Source organism: Mycena indigotica, assembly GCF_014461135.1.
Source record: "Mycena indigotica strain 171206Taipei chromosome Unknown Mind.scaff0009, whole genome shotgun sequence".
In the NCBI taxonomy this organism is placed as follows: Eukaryota; Fungi; Basidiomycota; class Agaricomycetes; order Agaricales; family Mycenaceae; genus Mycena; species Mycena indigotica.
In genome coordinates, this window is record NW_023503008.1 from 4169629 (window position 1) to 4189456 (window position 19828).

At 52.9% G+C, this 19828-nt stretch overlaps 8 protein-coding genes across 8 annotated transcripts; 3 read left to right on the forward strand and 5 right to left on the reverse strand.

Moving 5' to 3' along the window:
• Positions 1–9: 9 nt before the first annotated feature.
• Positions 10–580, reverse strand: MIND_01106900 (uncharacterized protein; the record flags this gene model as incomplete). Its single annotated transcript, XM_037367635.1, has 2 exons — positions 10–462; positions 509–580. 2 exons carry the CDS (start codon positions 578–580, stop codon positions 10–12), a joined length of 525 nt encoding a protein of 174 aa, XP_037217029.1.
• Positions 581–2397: 1817 nt separating this feature from the next.
• MIND_01107000 (MYND-type domain-containing protein) lies at positions 2398–3452 on the reverse strand (the record flags this gene model as incomplete). The annotated part of the gene is made up of 4 exons (XM_037367636.1): positions 2398–2808; positions 2857–3034; positions 3082–3314; positions 3363–3452. The coding sequence occupies 4 exons, from the start codon at positions 3450–3452 to the stop codon at positions 2398–2400; spliced, it is 912 nt and encodes a 303-aa protein (XP_037217030.1).
• Positions 3453–4148: 696 nt separating this feature from the next.
• MIND_01107100 (SH3 domain-containing protein) lies at positions 4149–5210 on the forward strand (the record flags this gene model as incomplete). The annotated part of the gene is made up of 1 exon (XM_037367637.1): positions 4149–5210. One exon carries the CDS (start codon positions 4149–4151, stop codon positions 5208–5210), a length of 1062 nt encoding a protein of 353 aa, XP_037217031.1.
• A 591-nt stretch (positions 5211–5801) lies between these two features.
• On the forward strand, positions 5802–7106 carry MIND_01107200 (F-box domain-containing protein; the record flags this gene model as incomplete). The annotated part of the gene is made up of 1 exon (XM_037367638.1): positions 5802–7106. The coding sequence occupies one exon, from the start codon at positions 5802–5804 to the stop codon at positions 7104–7106; it is 1305 nt and encodes a 434-aa protein (XP_037217032.1).
• A 1967-nt stretch (positions 7107–9073) lies between these two features.
• On the reverse strand, positions 9074–11091 carry MIND_01107300 (F-box/WD repeat-containing protein 11; the record flags this gene model as incomplete). The annotated part of the gene is made up of 3 exons (XM_037367639.1): positions 9074–10618; positions 10672–10766; positions 10821–11091. 3 exons carry the CDS (start codon positions 11089–11091, stop codon positions 9074–9076), a joined length of 1911 nt encoding a protein of 636 aa, XP_037217033.1.
• A 762-nt stretch (positions 11092–11853) lies between these two features.
• On the reverse strand, positions 11854–13158 carry MIND_01107400 (F-box domain-containing protein; the record flags this gene model as incomplete). The annotated part of the gene is made up of 1 exon (XM_037367640.1): positions 11854–13158. The coding sequence occupies one exon, from the start codon at positions 13156–13158 to the stop codon at positions 11854–11856; it is 1305 nt and encodes a 434-aa protein (XP_037217034.1).
• A 2080-nt stretch (positions 13159–15238) lies between these two features.
• MIND_01107500 (uncharacterized protein) lies at positions 15239–18318 on the forward strand (the record flags this gene model as incomplete). The annotated part of the gene is made up of 10 exons (XM_037367641.1): positions 15239–15541; positions 15594–15754; positions 15807–15907; positions 15957–16043; positions 16092–16291; positions 16342–17097; positions 17218–17367; positions 17416–17460; positions 17509–18007; positions 18059–18318. 10 exons carry the CDS (start codon positions 15239–15241, stop codon positions 18316–18318), a joined length of 2562 nt encoding a protein of 853 aa, XP_037217035.1.
• Positions 18319–18760: 442 nt separating this feature from the next.
• On the reverse strand, positions 18761–19243 carry MIND_01107600 (Avidin family protein; the record flags this gene model as incomplete). Its single annotated transcript, XM_037367642.1, has 1 exon — positions 18761–19243. One exon carries the CDS (start codon positions 19241–19243, stop codon positions 18761–18763), a length of 483 nt encoding a protein of 160 aa, XP_037217036.1.
• Positions 19244–19828: the final 585 nt, after the last annotated feature.

A 19828-nucleotide genomic window follows, 5' to 3' on the forward strand; every position in this document is an offset into this window, starting at 1 on the left:
ACGTGGCCCTTAAAGAACCGAATATGGGTCCGTCGCACGTGCCCGTGCCCTGCCATGGCGCTTCACGCCCCCACTCCTGCTCGACGTCAAAGAAGCTGGGTCTTCGTTCTCTTTGTTGTCAGAGCGACGATGCTTGCGAGGAGGCTTAGTTGGAGGTGGGGTTGTGACGACCTCTTGGACAGTGAGGTGACCGAGGAGGGTACAAAGGTTGTCCACCTCCACGTCAGTCATGTCCACGTCAGCAGGAGCGAGGGAGAGCGCGGCAACTTGCTCGAGAAACTCTTCGGGGAGTGGCTCTGGAAAGCACTGTCTCACCCGTTTCTTTGGAGGTCCATCGCTGACGGGGCAAGTACGCTTCCCGAGCGTCACCACGGGTGGTAGATGACGCTTTCGAGTGGCTTTGACGCCTTGGGAACGGCGATGTTGTGGACGGGGTGGCTTCGGCAAGCCGTATTCATCTTGCTGTAGACGAATGGGTACCAAGACAAGTAGAAAAAGGATAACGTACAACATGTGGAGAGACGCGGGGGAAGACTACGGGGAAGAAGGTGAACGTGAAGTCGAAGTTCGCGAGGGACATGGTTGTCCAAAGTCAAGAGGAAATGCGGAAGTGTCTCGGTGGTCACGCTGGCTTTGGCTCTGGCACAGGGGTCCCGAGACTTGGAGCCATCGATAGCAGGAAGGTCGTGGAGGAAAATGGGCTCCAGCTGCTCGTTCAAAACCACCAGAGAGCGAAATAGCGACCAAAGCGCCTATATTACATGTAAGTTCCACGGATGTGGGTCTATGCCAAGGATCGTATGTGACATCAACGACAAAAGCATCGGTTGGAGGAGTGTCGGGAGAAAGCGTGAAAAGGTTTGGATGGTGGTGGTCGAAGGAAGAGTTGTGATTGGCTGAAGATCCGGCGATGGCTTGGCAAGCCATTTGATCTGATTAGATTGGCCCTTGAAATTTCACTCTTTCAAACTTCAGAATATCTACAGACGTTTTCTAGTTATTGTGTACTTTGATGAAGCAAGCAGAGACTATAGATTCGGGTCCCAGTATACGCTTGTCTCCCACAGTGTGTCCTCATACACTTCTCTGAGGTCCACGGAGACTGATCTGAAGTCGATACCAGCCTTGACAAAGACACTCCGACACCGTGACGCCAGCTCCCCAGCTCCCGCAAAGCGCCGGGAAGTGAAACGGACTTGCTTCAACTTACACTGGGAGCGGGAGATAAATGACCCAAACTCTTCCGCCACAGTGTCGACCGTAAGTGAATCCACCGCAACTTGGATTCGAAGAAGAGCTGGTAATGTGAAGACCGACAGACACCAGGGCTGAATGACTGGACCCATTGCAGCCAGTCCGAGAGCTTCGCAGGTCCCCAAAACAAATAGGTCGACGAAAGGGAGCTCGATGTTGACGCCTGCACTCCCCTCCATATCCAACAGAGCCAGCTTGCATTGCTTCAAATTCCCGCATTGGGACAACACCGCAAAACAATCCACAAAAGAGACGTGCAAGAGGGTCAAGGCGATCAGCTGGCGAAAGGGAAGTAGCTGAGAGGATTCCACGGTGAGCTTGACGGCCAACAAAGACAGCGACTGCAGGCGGGGAGCGGAATGAAACGTGACTATTCCAGTGTCATTGAAGTCGTGTCTGTAAGTGTCCACCGGTCGGATGCAGAGGTGAAGAAGGCACGAGGCCGTTTCCGAGACAAGCAGCGAAGTAATTGCCGAGCCGCTCCAGAAATGTGAATATTGCCAGCGTGAGCGGGCGGCAACGACTGCCGTGAAGAGCTTCTTCTGCGGAGAGTCGACGGAATCATCATCTAGTAGTGAGGCGGGAGTGACCCTGAACACAACATGGAGCGCCAAAGGCATCCCCTTCGAACGCTGAAGCCAATCAAGCGTCCTTTCGATATGCGTGTCTTCGTAACACTGGATTGCCTGCCATAACTCGGGGCTTTGGAGCGCTATGACTCTCCATTTACGACAAATCCCCAGCAGAAAAGTGGGAGAGCCCTCTCCTCCCAGAGGTCGAGCCATAGGATAAGGTGGGAGATATTGCACGAATATTTCGGTGATGATTTCATTGGGCAGCATAAATATATGTCCTGAGGGCCTCATGTTGATCTTCCTACTATGATAACTTGAGTCGTGAAGTAAGTATGGTAGGTAACACTCCGATAGCCTTGAGCAAGAACAGCTTTCTGGAAGAGCAAATAGTAAAACGTCAAACTGCCAGTGAAGATTCCGCGAACCGCGCTGTCTTTAGCAATTTGGACACGGGAGGACGAAAAATGTAGAGTCACGCCGGAAGTCACATCACGACACGCTGTTGTAAGATTCTGTCCAAGATAAACAAACTCAAGCAAACACACTGGCAACTTTCACCTAAGCACTGCTATATATTCCCCGCGACAATGTCTCTCGCTTGCTGTCGCATACGGATATGCATCCGCCACATTTCGTCACGCTCCATGCTCGCCCACTCCCCCTCTTCAGGCAGCGCCAGATCCTCAAATAGAGGCGACAGGTGGTGGCCGCACGTGCATTCATGATCCAGCTCAGCCTGGATGACGATGATGATGCGCTCTTCCGCGCCAAACCACTGCATCAAGTGAGAGACACCGTCTGGGCCCTTCTCGCAACCCAATTCCATTGGGAATGACTCCGCATCGACAAATTGGAGTTCATCGGCAGTCAGCAGACAAGGGCGCTGGTCATCCTTCTGTGGTATGACGTGGAACCATGCAAAGTGCGTGCGCCAGAGAGAGTCTGCCTTGCCTTTGTACAGTTCAAGGCTTTGGACGACCTGGTTATTATCAGTTAACCACATCAATGCAAGCCAAAACATATGTACCGCGTATTTCACAATGTCAATGTTGTTGTAGTACCACTCACGCAATGTCTTGACGGAGACAAAAGACTGGCCACATCGGAGTGCTCGTGCTGCATTGTCCGAATCGTTCTTGGCCTGGCGAACAAGGAACTTGCAGAGCTGCTTATGCATTTTCCAGTGGGCGGTTTGGCACTCGACTCTGTCCCACGTAAGCACTTTTCGGGCACAGCAACAGCATTGACTGACCCACAATAATGCGCCACTTTGCAGGCAGCACAACCCGGCAGACCGTCCCCATTCTGGTCGGGCCGCGCACGGCAATGATCGCACGACTTTTTCAACGGCGGTAGAGCCGGAATCTTGTTCGCAATCGCGCCCATGGTCGTAGCGTGTGCACCATAGCCGTCGCCAGCAGTGTTGACGTATGCGATTGCTGCCCGCGCCTCGGAAGCGTTTTGTTGGTCAGCAGAAAAAGACACCTGCGCTTCTATGAGCAATGAGAAAAGAGTAGTATGGCCTGAGCAGACCTTGACCGTAGAGTCTGTTATCGTCCACCTCGCTCCAGAATCTGGGTTATGGCCTGATTTCACACTGTTGACGGTCCAGGTCGCAGGCATGAGTGGCCGGCAAGAGAGAGAACAGTTCCTGGCAGCCAACGACTAAATCCAAGTCTAAATTATAGCCGGAGCAACCCACCCCGGTTCGAAGAGCCACATCGAAGAACATGCTTCTTGTCGGAGAAGCAGGAGCTGCAGACCATGCGGGCTGACGTGGAATGGCGATTGAGAGGCTGAGTAGTCAGTCTAAACTCGAAAGCACGCAAAAAAACATACCTCTCAGACTTGAGTTGAAGTTGAGTTGAAACCAAGAGGATGCCAGATGGATATCATCGAAAATCATGCTTGAAGGCTAGAACGCGTTACATAAGGTACATCCAAATCGTGTGCCAATCACGCGGAGACAGCTCGTCGGCTTGACGATGTCAATAAGAGTCGGGCAGGTCGGGGAGGCGCTCCACGACAAAAGTCGATAAGCAACTTTAAAAGTGCATAGATTGACGCAAAGGCAATACTGACTCATGCTAATCAGAGTCAGGCTGGATGATTGCGGGATGGGAACAGCTCAAAACAACAGCCAAGTCCCTTGCATATGGTGAGGCGATTGGAGGCCGAATTGATGATACTGATGGACGTTGTCTGATCCCACGCTGTCACGTCGCTTGATTACACCTCTTTCTTTCCCTTCTCCTTCTTGCCGCTTGGGCAGAGCTTTCGACTAGCCCTGGTGCGGTCCTTCACGCTCCTTCCACTGTAATGCACATCATCCCGCGCCGTGTGCCTGCTGGCCAGGCCTCTTCTCCGCAGGCCAAGCGCCTGCCTTCCTCTGGCTGGGCCAATGCCGACAACGACGACGACGCCCAGCTAGCCGCCCGCCAAGTGTTCACCACCGTTACACCTGTGGTATTCACTGGCGAGGGCTTTACCTTCACACTCAATGGCCCTGCGACGTTTACGATCCGCCCTCCAGCCACTACTACAACGACCACACCCGTGGTTGCCAATACCCCTCCCCCTCCGCCCCCACCCCCACCACCAGCTCCTCCCATCGTCTCTGTCTCATCTGGCTTTGTTGCTGCCCCACCAACACAACAAACACCAGTTGTATCAGTGATAAGCCCCAACCCAAGTAGCGACCGCAACAAGTCGAACAACAACACCACTACCTCCAATGCCGCTGCACAGAACAACACCCCTCTGGGCGCCAGCCTCACCAACAAGGGCAGCAGTGTTCCCACGGGGGCCATCATCGGCATCGCGCTCGCCATCGTTCTCCTCATTCTTGCCGCATTCGTCTTCCTTGTCCGCCAACGTGCCATCCGCCAACGCAAACTTCGGCGCGCTACCGCGCCTTGGGCCACTGGTGCTGCTGGGTTTGCCCAGCCTCCACCCATACCTGCAGGCAGCTTTGGCGGTTACGCTGATGCGGAGAAGAGCATGATGGACGACCAGAATCCTGGCATGGCATTTGCACGTGCCCAGGCAGCTGCCCTCAGCGCTCCTCCAATGGCTGTCCCGATGGCTCCGCCCAGCGCATATGGTGCGCCTGCACCTGTTGTGCCGTTGTCTAGCACCGCCTCTGGCACAGCCACGGTCCGTTACGAGTTCATCCCGTCGTTGCCTGACGAGCTGTCGATTGTCACTGGGGAGGTGGTCCGTGTGGTTGCCGAGTACGACGATGGCTGGGCATTGTGTGCAAACTCGCGGAACGAGCAGGGGATGGTTCCTCTTGAGTGTCTCGACCGCAATACTGGTGGTGGGCTACTGCCGCCTGGCAGAAACTCGCGTAGGGGGAGTAGTCTTGGAAATGGTTATTGATGTTGTGGGTGAGCACTAGTTTTTTTTTCTTAGCTGCGGAACTAACGACGACAACAGAGCTGTATATATTTAAATCCTGCTGGACCCTCTGTCGTTGGCCTTTTACCCTCTATCTCCCCCCCTGTGCACTACTTTGTTAGGTTAGGTTAGCCTGTGTGTCCTTGACGGAAATGAACAAATGTCATCCCGCTGTTTCTGGTCCAAGTTGTGGTCGAAAGCTGCGTTGAGCTGTTGGCTAACTTAATGAGAGGTTACTTATAAGCGTTATCTACGCGGGCTACCCGAGACACCGTTTCAATCCCTACTGATGTATGTACTCGATATGTACCCACTCGAGTGATGCGGGAAGAAGAAAAAAGACGACATCCGGAATTAGTGCAGAGTCTGGGCTGGGCAGCCATAGATTCCAGCAAAGTTTTAGTTTTAGTTGAGTCTGAATTGAAAAGGATAGCGACTGCGAAAGGAAAACTTGGATCGACACGCTCTGTCACACGTCACGTTATCACGTTGTTTCTATCCAACCATCCTCCTCCTCTGCGAATCCTCCACTGCTAGTAGCCCTTATTTGGGGTGGTTTAAACCTTGGCCAGTATGAAGTGTAACAATGACGCTGTCCCCTCATTGGCAGACAATAAGCGCCTCGACAAGCTTGGTGAAAAAATTCACAAGCTGGAGCGACAACTCTCCGTCTTGCACGCCCAAGTATCTACCGTTAAGCAACGGATAAACGGCTACGCCTGCTCCATTTCCACCCTCCCTTCCGAAATACTGTCGATGATATTTCTCCACTATCTGCAGGGTCATGACCATCCTGACTATCCGTACATTCCTCTCCGAGGAGACGGCTCCCCGACAACGCTGGCCAGCGTATGCCACCGCTGGCGCAGCGTCGCAAACACCACTCCCCGCCTTTGGTCTGCAATTCGGCTTTTCGACCCCTGTCCCAAACTGCTCCCCCTCGAAGATGTAAAAACGGTCACCGACTTTGCCACTACCTCCCCGAACCGCCCCATTGGCCCCGAAACCGCAGAGCTGCAGCTCAAAATAGCGGAAAAGTGGCTGGAGAAATCCGGCGCGCTTCCGCTCTGCATTCGACTCGGAGACAACCTGAGCAAATACCACGACGACTTTGCGGATGTCCGACTCCGGGCGCTGCGTCTCGTAGTGCGCTACCGCAAGCGATGGCAGTGCGTCTACCTCTGCCTTGCCCTAAGGCCAGAGCTGACTGGCTCTGCCAAACGGCGCAAGCAACTGGTCATTGACGACTGCCTTCCGCTTCTCCGTCAATTTACGGTTAAATTCGGTGGTTATCCGGCATTCCTTGCCGGCCTAAAGGCGCCGTCCCTGGAGCGAAGTGTAATTGGCCGCTGCCAGTTCTCTCCACTACCGTCTCCGCCATTTCTCGCTAATCTGACCCACCTCGAACTGCTGTCGTACAGGCTCCGCCCCGCTACATGGGCGCTTCGATACGCGCATCGTCTGAAACGATGCTGGATAAGCCTCCACCTCAATAATGATTCCGACAACGAAGAGGAGGGCCATGCGGATGACTTCAGAGAGCCGATATGTCTGGGAGAATTGGAGGCGTTCATCATCACGATCCCGGGCGGGCATAAATGCGAGCGCATCTCGGACTTCCTCCGTTTGCTCTTCCTCCCCCGACTGAAGCGGCTCTGCATCGACGAACTCCTCTTGTACCCCCGTCCTATCGCCACTTTGCTCAATCTCAAGCAAAGCGCCGCGTTGCGGCAGTTGGAGGAACTGTGTGTATCCGGTCCACGGTTGAAGGACAGCTTGAACGGGCTTGATTACGCGGCGGCCTTGGATCCGATCCCCTGCGTCTTGCGTTCCGTTGACATAGATGGCTTGGTCAAAGAGTGGGGTTTTGCCAGTTGACCAGTGGAGTGGGAGTAAAAATTTCGTACGGCGCAATCCGAATAATGGCGGTTCAGCACATTTTTTTGTCAGAGACGGGACGAAGATCTCAGGATACGAAGGGATTGCCGACTGAAGCGAAAAAGGCACTTGATGGATGAAGAGATGGACATATGGTCTCTTTGGACGAGTCATAATCAAGGTGAGAGTAAGCCAGGTAGAAACATTCAAACCAATAGTAACCATAGCTGTACATAAGTAACTTACTTGCAAATCGGATTCTTCTGGCAGGCTCAAGCTCTTGCACGTAATTAGGTCACGGGGTGTTGTGCCCATCTTTTCTTCTAAACACCCACTTTCCCCAACTCAATTAGCCGACAGTTTTGTCAACTTTTGTGTTCTATACTCCCTCGAGGCTTCTCGTACCGCTAAAAGAGTCCCCACCGGCCTCTAGGAACTTGAGGCCCTACTCGTCCCAGCGCAAAATTTCTCAACCTATGGCCACACTGCTCCCCGAAAGAAAACGCCTGGAAGAGCTCGAGGAAGAAATCATCGGGCTCGAATTGCGACTATCCGCTCTACGCGACGAGGTTTTCACTGTCAAGCAACGGATGAACAACTACGTTTACCCTGTTCTCACTCTTCCCAACGAGATCGTCTCCATGATATTCCTCCATTATGTACCGGCTTATCCCTGCCGCCCAAGCCTACTTGGGGAAGGATCTCCAATATTCCTCACCAGAATATGCCGCCATTGGCGCGATATTGCGAACTCGACACCGAGGCTCTGGTGCTCCATTCGACTCTTCCAATTCCAAACTATGCCCCGACCGCCTCTCGCATTCGAAGTCCCAAAAGACGTCCCCAGATCTCTCAAACTCGCCGCCGACCGCAAAGCGGCCCGGCTACACTTGGAGATGGCCGAGAGTTGGATGGAGAAATCGGGTGCTCTTCCACTCTCCATTGAATTGTGGGACAACTTGGACGAGTACTATTGGAAGGAATTCAAATTCATCGACCTGCAACTTGAAGCTCTCCGCCTCATGATGCGCTACCGCAAACGATGGCAATTCATCCAGTTTCACCTTCCTGTGGAACCAGCACTGACTGGGAAAGCTAAACGTCGCGACCGGCTGACCATTACTGGCTGTTTTCCGCTTCTCCGTGAACTCCACATTGAATTTGACAAGTACCCGGCTTTCTTGGTTCACATCGAGGCACCCTATCTTGAACGAATTACATTCGACAACACCCAATTGGGCTCACTGTCGACGTTATCCCGACCACCATCGTTATTCAACCATCTCACTCAGCTCATTCTGCTTAGATTCGATCTCTTGAGTGCTGTTTGGGCTCTCCGCTACGCTCCTTGTCTGCAGCGATGTTGGATGAATGTTATCTTTGTCGCCGAGGGCGAGGACCACCACGCTCACTTTGTAGAGCCAGTTTTTCTTGGACATCTGACAGCACTTGCGATCAGGGCGTGGGACGAGCAGTGCGACTATATGTCTGATTTTCTCGGTCTCCTCCGAACGCCTCGTCTGGAGAGACTTTGCATTGAAGAAGATTTTCTCGACCCCGATCCCATCGACACGCTGTCTAATCTAATGGAGAGTGCTTCGCTACAGCTCAAGGAACTTCTCGTCATGGCCATGAAGCGAACCGGGCACAGATATGCACACGCATTCCGCCAAATACCTCGAGTCCGCCACATCATCGATCGCTCCCACAGTCACGACTCTGTCATAGCTGAGGAGTGGGGGTTTTGTGCTGGGTGAAGGGGTGCGCTTTGACTATTAAAATGACCGGTAGAATAGTTTTTGAGACCAAGACTCGAAATGGTATCCATTTCGAGTGACCTTGTCTTGTCATACATGACCAGTAGTAGTAATTAGAAATAAAATGTGTACAAATGAGGGTGAATTCACAGTTGAGCCAGATGGGTATACATAACCTATCTACAACAAGACTTCTAATCAGTCCATTCATTACAGTTGGATAAAGCTGGTGTCAACTCCATGCGAGAAGTCCCAAACACATATCCGTTGGTCCTCGCCACAGCTGACGATCTTCGTCGCATCCATGCCCACACAAAAAATACGCCCCGAATGCCCGCCAGCGAGGTCCGCGACAAGCGCGCCAGTCTGGCGGTCCCAGACTTTGATGGTCAGGTCGTAGCTGCCCGACACAACAAAGTCCTTCCCAAGCGCTACGCTGCGAACGAGGTCGGCATGGACACAGCGCTGTTGCAGCGCGGGGCGATCACACGCGACAGTCGACGACCCACAAGTCGGACACAGGTTGGTGGTGGTTGTGGCGGCCAAAGAGGACGGATGGTGGTGGGGGTTCATTTCGTATTCGGGCGAGGTTGACCACCCGCTGAACGACATGATGTCAAACAGCCGCAGATGCTTGTCTGACGAGCCAGACACGACAAAAGGCGCGACAAAGTCGATTGAGGCGATGCCCCTCGTATGGTGGTTCTCGAAAGTCCGCAGCAATTTGCCAGTTGCAGCATCCCATAACCGAACAGATCGATCGCCTGAGCCAGAGACGATGAGTGTGTCGGAGAGCGAGACGGCGTTGACGGCGGCCCGATGAGCGCCGAGCACGTGCTGGGGCTCCAAGTCAGGAAAAGAATAAGTGCGAACGGTGCGATCTTTAGAACATGAGACGAGTCTGTTTCCATCCATTCGGACACACAAAACGCTGTCTTCATGGTCTGCGATGACCTTGACGAGCGAGTTGGTAGTGAGATTCCAGACTGCGACCCGTCTGTCGCTTCCCGCACTGGCAATGTAACCATCGTGGACACAAATGCTCAGAACAGAGCTAGCGTGGACCCCTTCAATGACTCTTTCCACTAATCCAGTTGTGAGATTCCATTCCCTCACTGTGCGATCGCGCGAGCCGGTAAACAACACCTGGACACCCGTTGCGGGGTCTGTGTAGAGTTGGAGGCAGTAAATAGTCGTTGTGTGTGCATTGGACGGCCCCCCACGCGTTTGGATTGCCGACAAGCGATATGAGCCTGCTCTGACGCGGTTTGTCAGCCGAGTGTGTGTCTGGAAGAGCCGTTTATAGTCTGGGCGAAGAACAGTTGACTCGGCCAGTGCAGCTGGGGCGGAATTGTGGCGGGTGCGCGATTTCGGGCGTGGAATCTGTCTCAGGACAGATTTTGAGGAAGATGACGAAACGGCCATTGAGGCAAAGCCCGAATCGAGTTCCGTCTGCATGAGTGTCCATTCCGCCTTGGCAGTCTCCACCGGGTCTTCTTCTTCGTTTTCACTTTCCTCGTCCGAGTCGCCCATACCCTCATCGTCTTCCCAACCATTGCTGTTATTGCGTGGCGTGTCAAACGCGTGCACCCGCGAGGGCTGTTTCCATGCCCAGCCTTCGGTCGCACAGAGCCGCTTCCACAGCGCTTGGTCATCCGCCAAGGCGCGCCATCGTCGACTAACCAAAGCACACGTGAGGAGCGAGGGGGCGGGGAGGTGGGAGAAGATTTGCAGCGAGACTTCTGCTGGAAGGGACTGTTTTTTTTGTGATTAGGTCAAAGCGATAATGCCAAAGTGAGGAAGCTGACCCCGACAACGTCAAACTGCAGCAACGGCGCCAAGCGTCGTTGGATTGTAGCGAGGCGGGAACGGGGGAGGGAAACGAGGAGTTTATAGGCGAGTTCTACCCACAAAAAGCTTGAGAACGATGAGGAAAAGCAAGAGGCAAGCCACGAACCTTCACACTCCTTCTCCGACGTCATTCTTGCGAGGAGCTCTTCTGGGCTGGGTGGCAAAACGTCGCAGTCATCGGTAAAGCCCTCGTCAGTATGTGGCATGTCTTGCTCTCCTTCGTTTCCTTCTTTCGCTGCTTTCTTCCACAAGAGATGACGGTGGAGTGGAGAGAGGAGGACTAGCGCATAGATCTGCGTCCGTAAGTGCGTGCTATGGAGACGGGGTAAGACAACGGTTGGCGCTGGCGGTCTGTGCGGTCTAGACCGTTGTGTCATCGAAATGGAATTTGAAGAGAAGTTGATGGACCAATCACAGCCCGCGAATGACGCTGGCCAATAGGGTAAGCATATTCGTCAGTCGCCGCGGCAGACTTCTTGGATTCTTTCTTCTGCAACCATGAAGCAAACCCCCAAGTGTTGCTTGCCTCTGTCCTGATACCTTCAAGTCATCCTACCATGTTGTCGCTCATTGGTTTCACGTCGCCACCATGACCAGTGGATCACTAGCAATGTATACCTGTTTGCTTTTTGCGGCTTGCCTACCCACGCTCATGCCCTAGTTTAGGAGTATTGACTTCGGCTGCTTCTCCTGTGGCTTTTTGCGCATTTTTCACTGAGGCAAGAGGCTCGGGTGCTGAGTTCCAATCAAGTCTTTCCGAATCGTTGGTGCTTTTCTCTTTTGCATACCATGCTGCATTGCTGCCTCGCGATCAAGAATGCAGTGGGGCCCAACGCCGGGCTTTCCTGGATGCATTATTACAACGGCATCGCGACATATGTTTACTGCGTCAATGGCATCCCTACTCTACCAAGTTTTCGCCTCCACCGTTGCGCGATGGGGCCTTCACGTTGGACTTTTTTTGTAACAGTTACAGTATATTCGAGGACTTGGCGCTGCCGGAGGCTGTGGGCGGGTATGTAGGAAGACAATATGTGGCGAACGCACTACTACTGGTCATATAGCTGAAAATCTATGACCTTGTCTTGTTACCCGAAATGGCATGAATACCACTTCAAGTCTTGGTCTCCAAAACTATTCTACCAGTCATTTTGATAGTCAAAGCGCACCCCTTCACCCAGGACAAAACCCCACTCCTCAGCTATGGCAGAGTCGCGATTATGGGATAAATCGATATCGATGACGCGGCGGACTCGAGGTATTTGGCTGAATGCACGTGCGTATTGGGGCCCGGTTCGCTTCGGGGTTATGACGAGAAGTTCCTTGAGCTGTAGCGAGCCACTCTCTATTAGATTGGACAGCGTGTCGATGGGATCGGGGTCGAGAAAGTCTTCTTCAATGCAAAGCCTCTCCAGACGAGGCGTTCGGAGGGACCCGAGAAAATCAGACATATAATCACACTCGCCCATCCACAGCCTGATCGCAAGTGTTGTCAACTGTCCAAGAAAAACTGGCTCTATGAAGTCCGAATGGTGGTCCTCGCCCTCGATGACGAATGTAACATTCATCCAGCATCGCTGCAGACAAGGAGCGTAGCGGAGAGCCCAAACAGCACTCAAGAGATCGAATCTAAGCAGAATGAGCTGAGTCAGATTGTTGAATAACGATGGTGGTCGGGATAACGTCGACAGTGGGCCCAAATCGGTGTTGTCGAATGTCGCTCGTTCAAGATGGGGCGCCTCGATGAGAACCAAGAAAGCCGGGTAATTGTCGAATTCAATGTGGAGCTCACGGAGAAGCGGAAAACAGTCAGTAATGGTCAGCCGGTCGCGACGTTTAGCAACACCGGTCAGCGCTGGTTTCACAGGAAGGCGAAACTGAATGTATTGCCATCGCTTGTGGTAGCGCATTATGAGGCGTAGAGCCTCAAGTTGCAGGCCCATCAGATTGTAATAATCGCCGTAGTTGTCCACATCTACCCCCAGTTCGATGGAAAGCGGAAGAGCACCAGATTTTTCCATCCATTTCTCGGCGAGCTCCAGGTGTAGCTGGGCCGTTTTGCGGTCGGCGGCGAGTTTGAGAGATCTGGGGACTTCGGATGCGAGAGGCGGCCGGAGTATAGTTTGGAAGTGGAAGAGTCGAATGGAGCACCAGAGCCTAGGTGTCGAGTCTGCAATATCGCGCCAATGACGACATATTCTGGTGAGAAGTATGGGAGAGCCTTCCCCAAGTATGCTTGGGCGGCAGGGATAAGCCGGTACATAATGGAGGAATATCATGGAGACGATCTCGTTGGGAAGAGTGAGAACAGGGTAAACGTAGTTGTTCATCCGTTGCTTGACAGTGAAAACCTCGTCGCGTAGAGCGGATAGTCGCAATTCGAGCCCGATGATTTCTTCCTCGAGCTCTTCCAGGCGTTTTCTTTCGGGGAGCAGCGTAGCCATAGTTTGAGAAACTCTGTACGATGTGCCGCTGGGACGAGTAGGGCCTCCAGTTGAGCTAGAGGCGGTTGAGGACTCTTTTAGCGGCACGAGAAGTCTCGAGGGAGTATAGTATAGTGCACGAAATTGCCAGCCAATGGGTCAAGCTAGGTGGTTGTTTCAAAGAGAAGATGGGCACGTGACCTAAGCTTTTTTTTTTTTTTTTGAATCAGATTTATATTCCGCGGGCAAGTACGCTACAGCTACTAAGGCGCGGTGCTCGTATGAGCAGCCATCGGGGGTGTCGGGCATGGTGGCGGAGCCGTTCCGCTTACGTGACCTAAGCACCTCTTGCTCATCCTTGCTCATCCGAACCCCAAGAAAAATCTATTGCTGCCCTCGTCGTCGTCAAACCTCGCGAATATTCCGTATGCCACAAGGCTGAGAGTCAGGAGAATAGGTTGCGTCGTTGCTCACGGGTACGTGGAAATCGAACCACGAAAAGGTGGGGAAATATCGACGCGCTGCAGTGCGGGGTTATAGAATATTGCTCCAAAGAGGTGAGTAAAGCCCAGTTTGGCCAGCATATGTTTCCTCATCACCGCAGTGCCAAAGGGCTAATTGGTGCGTACTCCCATGAATCCACGAGTATGAGTCCCGCCACTAAACGGTTTTCGAGTTCTCAATACCGACTCGCAGGAGGTCGCACAAAGCCGAATGCCATCAAGACAACGCTTCGCTCAGTATCTCAGTCATCGCAGAAAACCTCTATACGAACCCGTTGGTAAACCATCACCTTCGAGTTTGTTTTGTGGATGCCTGTGGATGCTTTCAATATGCTCTCTCTTCCCGCGTCCCGTCTTTCTCGCGAGCCGTTTGTTGCGGTAGTAGACATTCTTGTCGAGCCGGCTAAGGACGAAGACCTCACTGCCTTGGTCTCCGCGCTGAAAAGCGAACAGCAAACAACGTGAAAGTTCGGAGAGCCCTCTACCAGGTTGCGGCGACGCCGCTTATTCACACGTTCGAGCCGCAAACCCAGCGTTTCGTCGGAGCTCAGACACGTTCTGCTGCCACATCCCGGCTGCGACTTTGGATGTGATGCGAATTCAAGAGGAAATTGGCTGAAATTGGTAAAATATGGAGAGCAGAAACAGGCCTTGGCGGGAGTCGTCCCAAAGATGCTAGTATTCGGTACGAATTCAAGTCGTTGCCGACACAACCTCTGGCACTGGCACTGATAAAATGACACGGCAGCTTCTCCGATTTCTTGCTCAAGGACGATGCATCGAAAGATAATGAATTTGGTCTCCGCACGCCTTTGTCGACGAGGGACATCCAGGTCATTAAAGATTACGCGCAAGGAAGGGATCAAACACTGCGCAGAGCTATTCAATACTAGCGGCGGACGACGAGGCAGAAAGCCGATCGCCGACTGCGTTTACTCATCTAAGCGACTACGGCCAATTGATGCTGGTCAGGTAGGTTCGGTAGCCAGCGTTACCGGCAAAGTCGCTGAATAACAATCCTGATGGAGAGTTGCCGTCGCGTGCAAAGACTTGTCGCTTATAGCAGTAGATCGAGGATGAAACACGGAAGCTTCAGTATGTTATCAGGTATCGATAAACCACTCCCTCTTGCTCACACTTTGCCAGCTGGATGTAAAGTCTAAATCCTCGAGTCCTAGCACTTGTAACTTGTCTTTTCAAAATCATGGGGTCGTGGATCATTCTCTGATGGCAAGACTGATTCCCGTTGACACGTTGACGATGCATCATGTGCGGGCAGCGCCAGCGACCGACGATCACGATTCATTGCACATTTGCTTGTCGGGTGAAATTCCTTCCCAACTCCTATCAATCAAAAGCATGGCGGGGAAACGGGCCTGACAACCGACTATTTAACGCTGAGTTGCGTGTTTTGCTCGTCGTTCTCTTTCCTTTTTTCTCCCTCCTCCTTTTGGTTCTCTTCCTTGGTCGTTGAACGGCCCTCGTTTTTTTTTCGGTTTCTCTGGTCGGCTTTTTCATCATGCTTTTTTCACTTGTTGTTCTCGTCCCTTTCATAACTGTAATTAATGCGAAGAACGACTGGACGGTGCCGTGCACGAATGGAGAGTGTTCTTACGGCAAGTAATCCGCTGTTTCTTTTGTGGCTTGTTCTCACCTATCACGAAACAGACCTGAATTCCTCCAACGCTACTGCTGCAGGCACTCTTCGTATCTGGGGGTCCAAGGATGCCATTACGGACATCACCAAAGCAGCAGGTTGGGAGATTCTTGGCTGCGACCCTGCCGCCCTCTCTCAAGACATCCGTCTCGTTTGCACGACCGAAGACGACCCCAACTCCGAATGTGGCCATCTCTACCAAAACATCGGAGCCGTGAACAAGCTCGTTCGCTTGCCAGAGGCCGTATGTCGTCTATCAGCTTCCTTTCCTTAGCCCCGTAACATATTGATGACAGTGTGGTGGTAGCGCATTCGCGCGGATCGCCCGGGCTTGGGAGCCCGCCGACCAATCCATTCCTTCCCAACTGCAATCGCGTCTTGTGCGTCGCGATGGCACGGTCCCTGTGGTCAAAGCTCTGCGTCTTGATACCAACTTCGACTTGGTTGACTACTCCCAGTATGTTGTCCCGTTCCGGATCAAAATACACCTTGGTTGATGGCACCAATAGAACCGGTGTTGTCAACATCGAAATCTCTAGTCTTGCTGGTGCTGAGGAGTTGGAGGCTCGTCAACTCAAACCTATCTCTGGTGGTGGCGTTGCTGCGCCCGGTGCGTTCATATCAAGATCTCATTGAATGTTAATTTAACTTTTTATCAGTCGTTTCAACGGGAGGAAGTGCTGCTGGAGAGATTGCTCAACCCGGCGGAAGCGCCGCTGGCTCTCTTGAAGTTGTAGCCGGCCAGGGTACGCTATTTCCCCCATCTTAAGCTACTAAATTGAACTCCCTTACAGCCCCCAAGGACGGCAACGTTGATGTTATCAAGAAAGCCTTCAAACTGACGCCTTTGGCGTTCAACAAGAAGGTCAGCCTGGTCAGCCAGACCGCGAAATGTGGGCCCGCCACTGCGAAGCTCGCCGTCGATTTGGCTGCTAATGCCAAAGCTGATGCGTCCATCACCGTCTCGGCCAAGGGTACCGTTGTCCCTCCCAACGTCTGTTTCTTTGTTTTCGTGTCTCTTTCGATGGCTTAAACTTACTCTAGCTCTCCGACTTCGCCCTTGTCGCTGGTGTTAGTGCCAACATCGGTGGAACTGTCACGATGGTGGCTGGTCTTTCTGGCCGCATGGACTCTGGCAAGATCAACCTCCTCAACCAAGCTGTCACTGGCCTCAACTTCCCCGGTGTCCTCACCGTTGGCCCCGTCTTCAGAATCGATGCGCAGATGGTTGGCGATGTCCAAGTGCCCATGAACATGAACGTTGGAATCAACTTTGCCATCAAGAACGCACAACTCGCTTTCCCCCCCTCCGCTGGAGGCAAGCCAGCCACTAGCGCATTCAGCGTTGGAGACATGCGTCCGTGCACCCTGTTTGTTCTATGCGACGAAACATTGACCCCTGTTTTTCCAGCGCTTACTATCAACGCCGAGGCTGGAGTTAAGGCAACTGGAACCGTCACCGCTCACATGATCCCCTCGCTCCAAGTCGCCGTCAACGCCCTCGGAGGCCAGGCAACCTCGCAAATCTTCATCGACTTCGATACCAGCGCGTCGCTCACCATGGGTCTCGATGCCAACGCCTCCGCCAAGAAAACTGTCGACGTCAAATCCGCTGCCAAATCCGCCCTCGCAACTAAGAGCACCGCCTCTGCTGCCAAAACAGCTGCGACTCCCCCAGCCGGTGTGGTTTGTGCACGTCAGGGAACCAAGGGTGTCACTGCCTGTGTCCTCCCGAGCAAGAATGCGGCCAAGTCCGCTGCTGCGAAGAAGCCTGCCGCATCGAAGGCCGTCACTGCCAAGGTGTGTTGTCTGATCTTATCTTATGCTCGATCTAAATGTTTTGTTGTAGAAGGCCGCTACTTCTGCCAAGGCACGACAACAACACCTTCTTCTCGATGTTCTTACTGATCATGTTAACAGAAAGCTGCCCCGAAGAAGGCTGCAACCAAGAAGACTGCAACGAAAGCTGCAACCAAGAAGACCGCAACGAAAGCTGCTGCTACAAAGAAGACTGCAACAAAGAAGACGGCGACTAAAGCTGCTACAAAGAAGACGGCGACAACTGCCAAGGTTTGTTGTCTATTTGTTTTGTGCGTGATTTTCTGAGACGCTCTCCAGAAACCCGCCACCAAGGCCACCGCGAAGACTGGCACTACTGCTGCTGTGAGTTGCATCTGTGAATACCGGGCATATTTCTCATAGATTTGATAGAAGAAGCCAATCAAGCTACCCGTCGTCAAAAAGGCCGGCGTCAAAGTCCAGCGACCTGTTGTGAAGAAGACCGCCGCAAAGAAGCCCGCGACCGCTGCCAAGAAGCCAGCCACCGCTGCCAAGAAGCCAGCCACCGCTGCTGCCAAGAAGCCTGCGGTTGCTAAGAAGGCCGTTGCTACCAAGAAGGCGCGTGACTTTGAGCTGTTCGAGGAGCCAGAGTACGAGCTCGAGGCACGCGAGGAGGAATTCGACGAGGAGGAGATTGACCTTGACGCACGTGAGGAGGAATTCGACGACGAGGAGCTCGAGCTTGAGGCACGTGAAGAGGAATTCGATGACGAGGAACTCGAGCTCGAAGCACGTGCTGCCGACGATGCTGCTGCGAAGGACGCCAAGGCCCCCAAAGCACCTGAGCCCGCCGCCCAAGCTTCGTTCTCTGGCTGCGTCAAGGTCAACACTGGCCTCGCCATCAACGCTGGTGCCTCCGCCAACTTCTTCAGTTCGTTGACCTTTTTTTCCCACTGAGCGCAGTCACCTAACGTTATTCTAGGCCTCTTCAGCAAGAGCACCAAGGCCAACCTCTTCACCAAGAACTTCGCCGTACTTAACAAGTGCTTCAAGAAGTCCACCGTCCCCGAGCCAGAGAAGACGGCCGATGCTGCCAAGAAGGCGGCCCGTGAAATCCGCTCGTACCCGCGTACTTCCCGCTTCGAGCGCATCCAACGCGCTACTCTGGCTTGCCCAGTTAGCGCCTCGCCCGTTCTCAAACCCGTCACCGCGGGCACTGTCAGCTCTGCCAGCATTGTGTAGTCATCTGTATAATCGCAACCAGAATATTAATTGCAAGAGAAAACCAGAAAGTGTTGAGTGGCTGGATAGTCTAAGATCATCTAAACGTGTTGAAGGGGGGATTATGTCGATACACAAAGGAAACTGGTCTCTGAGATGAGTGCAAGAAGATGGCAGAAAAAGCCTCAATCCATATCATTACAGTAAGTAGCTAGGTCTCTGAAGACATCTAACTACCGCATATACCAACAGATTACTGTAGTTTAATTATTCATAGCGAGAAAGAGAAGTCAGCCACTTTGATAACCCCACCTACAAGATGCAGAGTCGCAGACTACCAGTTCAAGTAACACAGGTCAAATCAATACGATCGTTGGCACTGAGTTGTTCCATTCAAGTTGAGATAGTACAGAGACATTTGAGGTTACAATTCCATGGTAGACCTTGCAAGTACATTTGACGTTCAATGTTTCCCTTTGTCTTTATTTTTCTTCGCGATAAGATGCTCTGGACGAGGCGACGCAAAGCTTGCGGCCTTGGCCTTGGCAACAGTCGCGTCGTCTGGCGCGTTGGGTGTGAAGAGGTCGTTTCCGATGGCAGTGGAGTCCCAGTTGTTGGCCGGCGTCGTGCTCGAGGTCAGCAGCCACTGCGTAACGATGGTGTTATCGTCAGCAGTGTCACCAGGGTAAAACTGCCCGCTCCAGGTTGTGGTCGAATTCGCGTCGCGATAGCCATTCTTCCATGCGACTGCCCAGCCAAGGGATACGCCTTCACCGTCAGGAGGGGTGGTGTCGAAGCGCCCAGTGAGGACGTATTCAAATTCGGCGTCTCCGACCGCCGAGTTGTATGTCCCAGTAAGACCGCCATTTTCGTCTGCGGTAAGGGACATGACAGAGCCGAGCTCGTTGTACCAAGTCCCGGTAAGCTGCGTATAGTCAAATGCCATGATTCAACAGTCGTTATCCTATGAAGTAAGACTTAGCCAGACGACAAGGTCTGGGAAAGAGTCCACACCGTCGATGTTCCTCTGACTTGGGGTAAGAAAGAGGGCAGATGTGCTTGAGAGCCGAAACAAGCATTTATCTATGTGCCCTTCATTCCAGGGTGACACGCAGCTCGCACTAAGAAACGGGATTCGCACTGTCAGAATGCGTCCCAAAATAAAACCCAGAACAGAGCCGGACTCACCGCGAGAGCGACGGATGTCGATTCTATTGGAGGAGAGCCTGCCCTGTCCATCCTGAAGTTCTGATAGACGGATCTTTGCCAGCCAATCAGACTAACGAGCAGGAACCGTCTGCGAACTCTGCTGCTACTATGGTCCCGGGCCCAGTAGCCACGCCGCCCCCATAGTGCAGCAATTAGTCTAGTTTCGGATCTCGAGAAGCTGGGACAGGCTTTAAATATATGCGCAAAGTGGTATGTCCGAGAGAGTTAATGTTCAAGGAGTTTGTGAGCAGGTGTAGTGCAGCGGTGTCACGGGTGACGGGTCACACGGCCCGGGTGTGACGCGACCGACTTCAATCTGGTT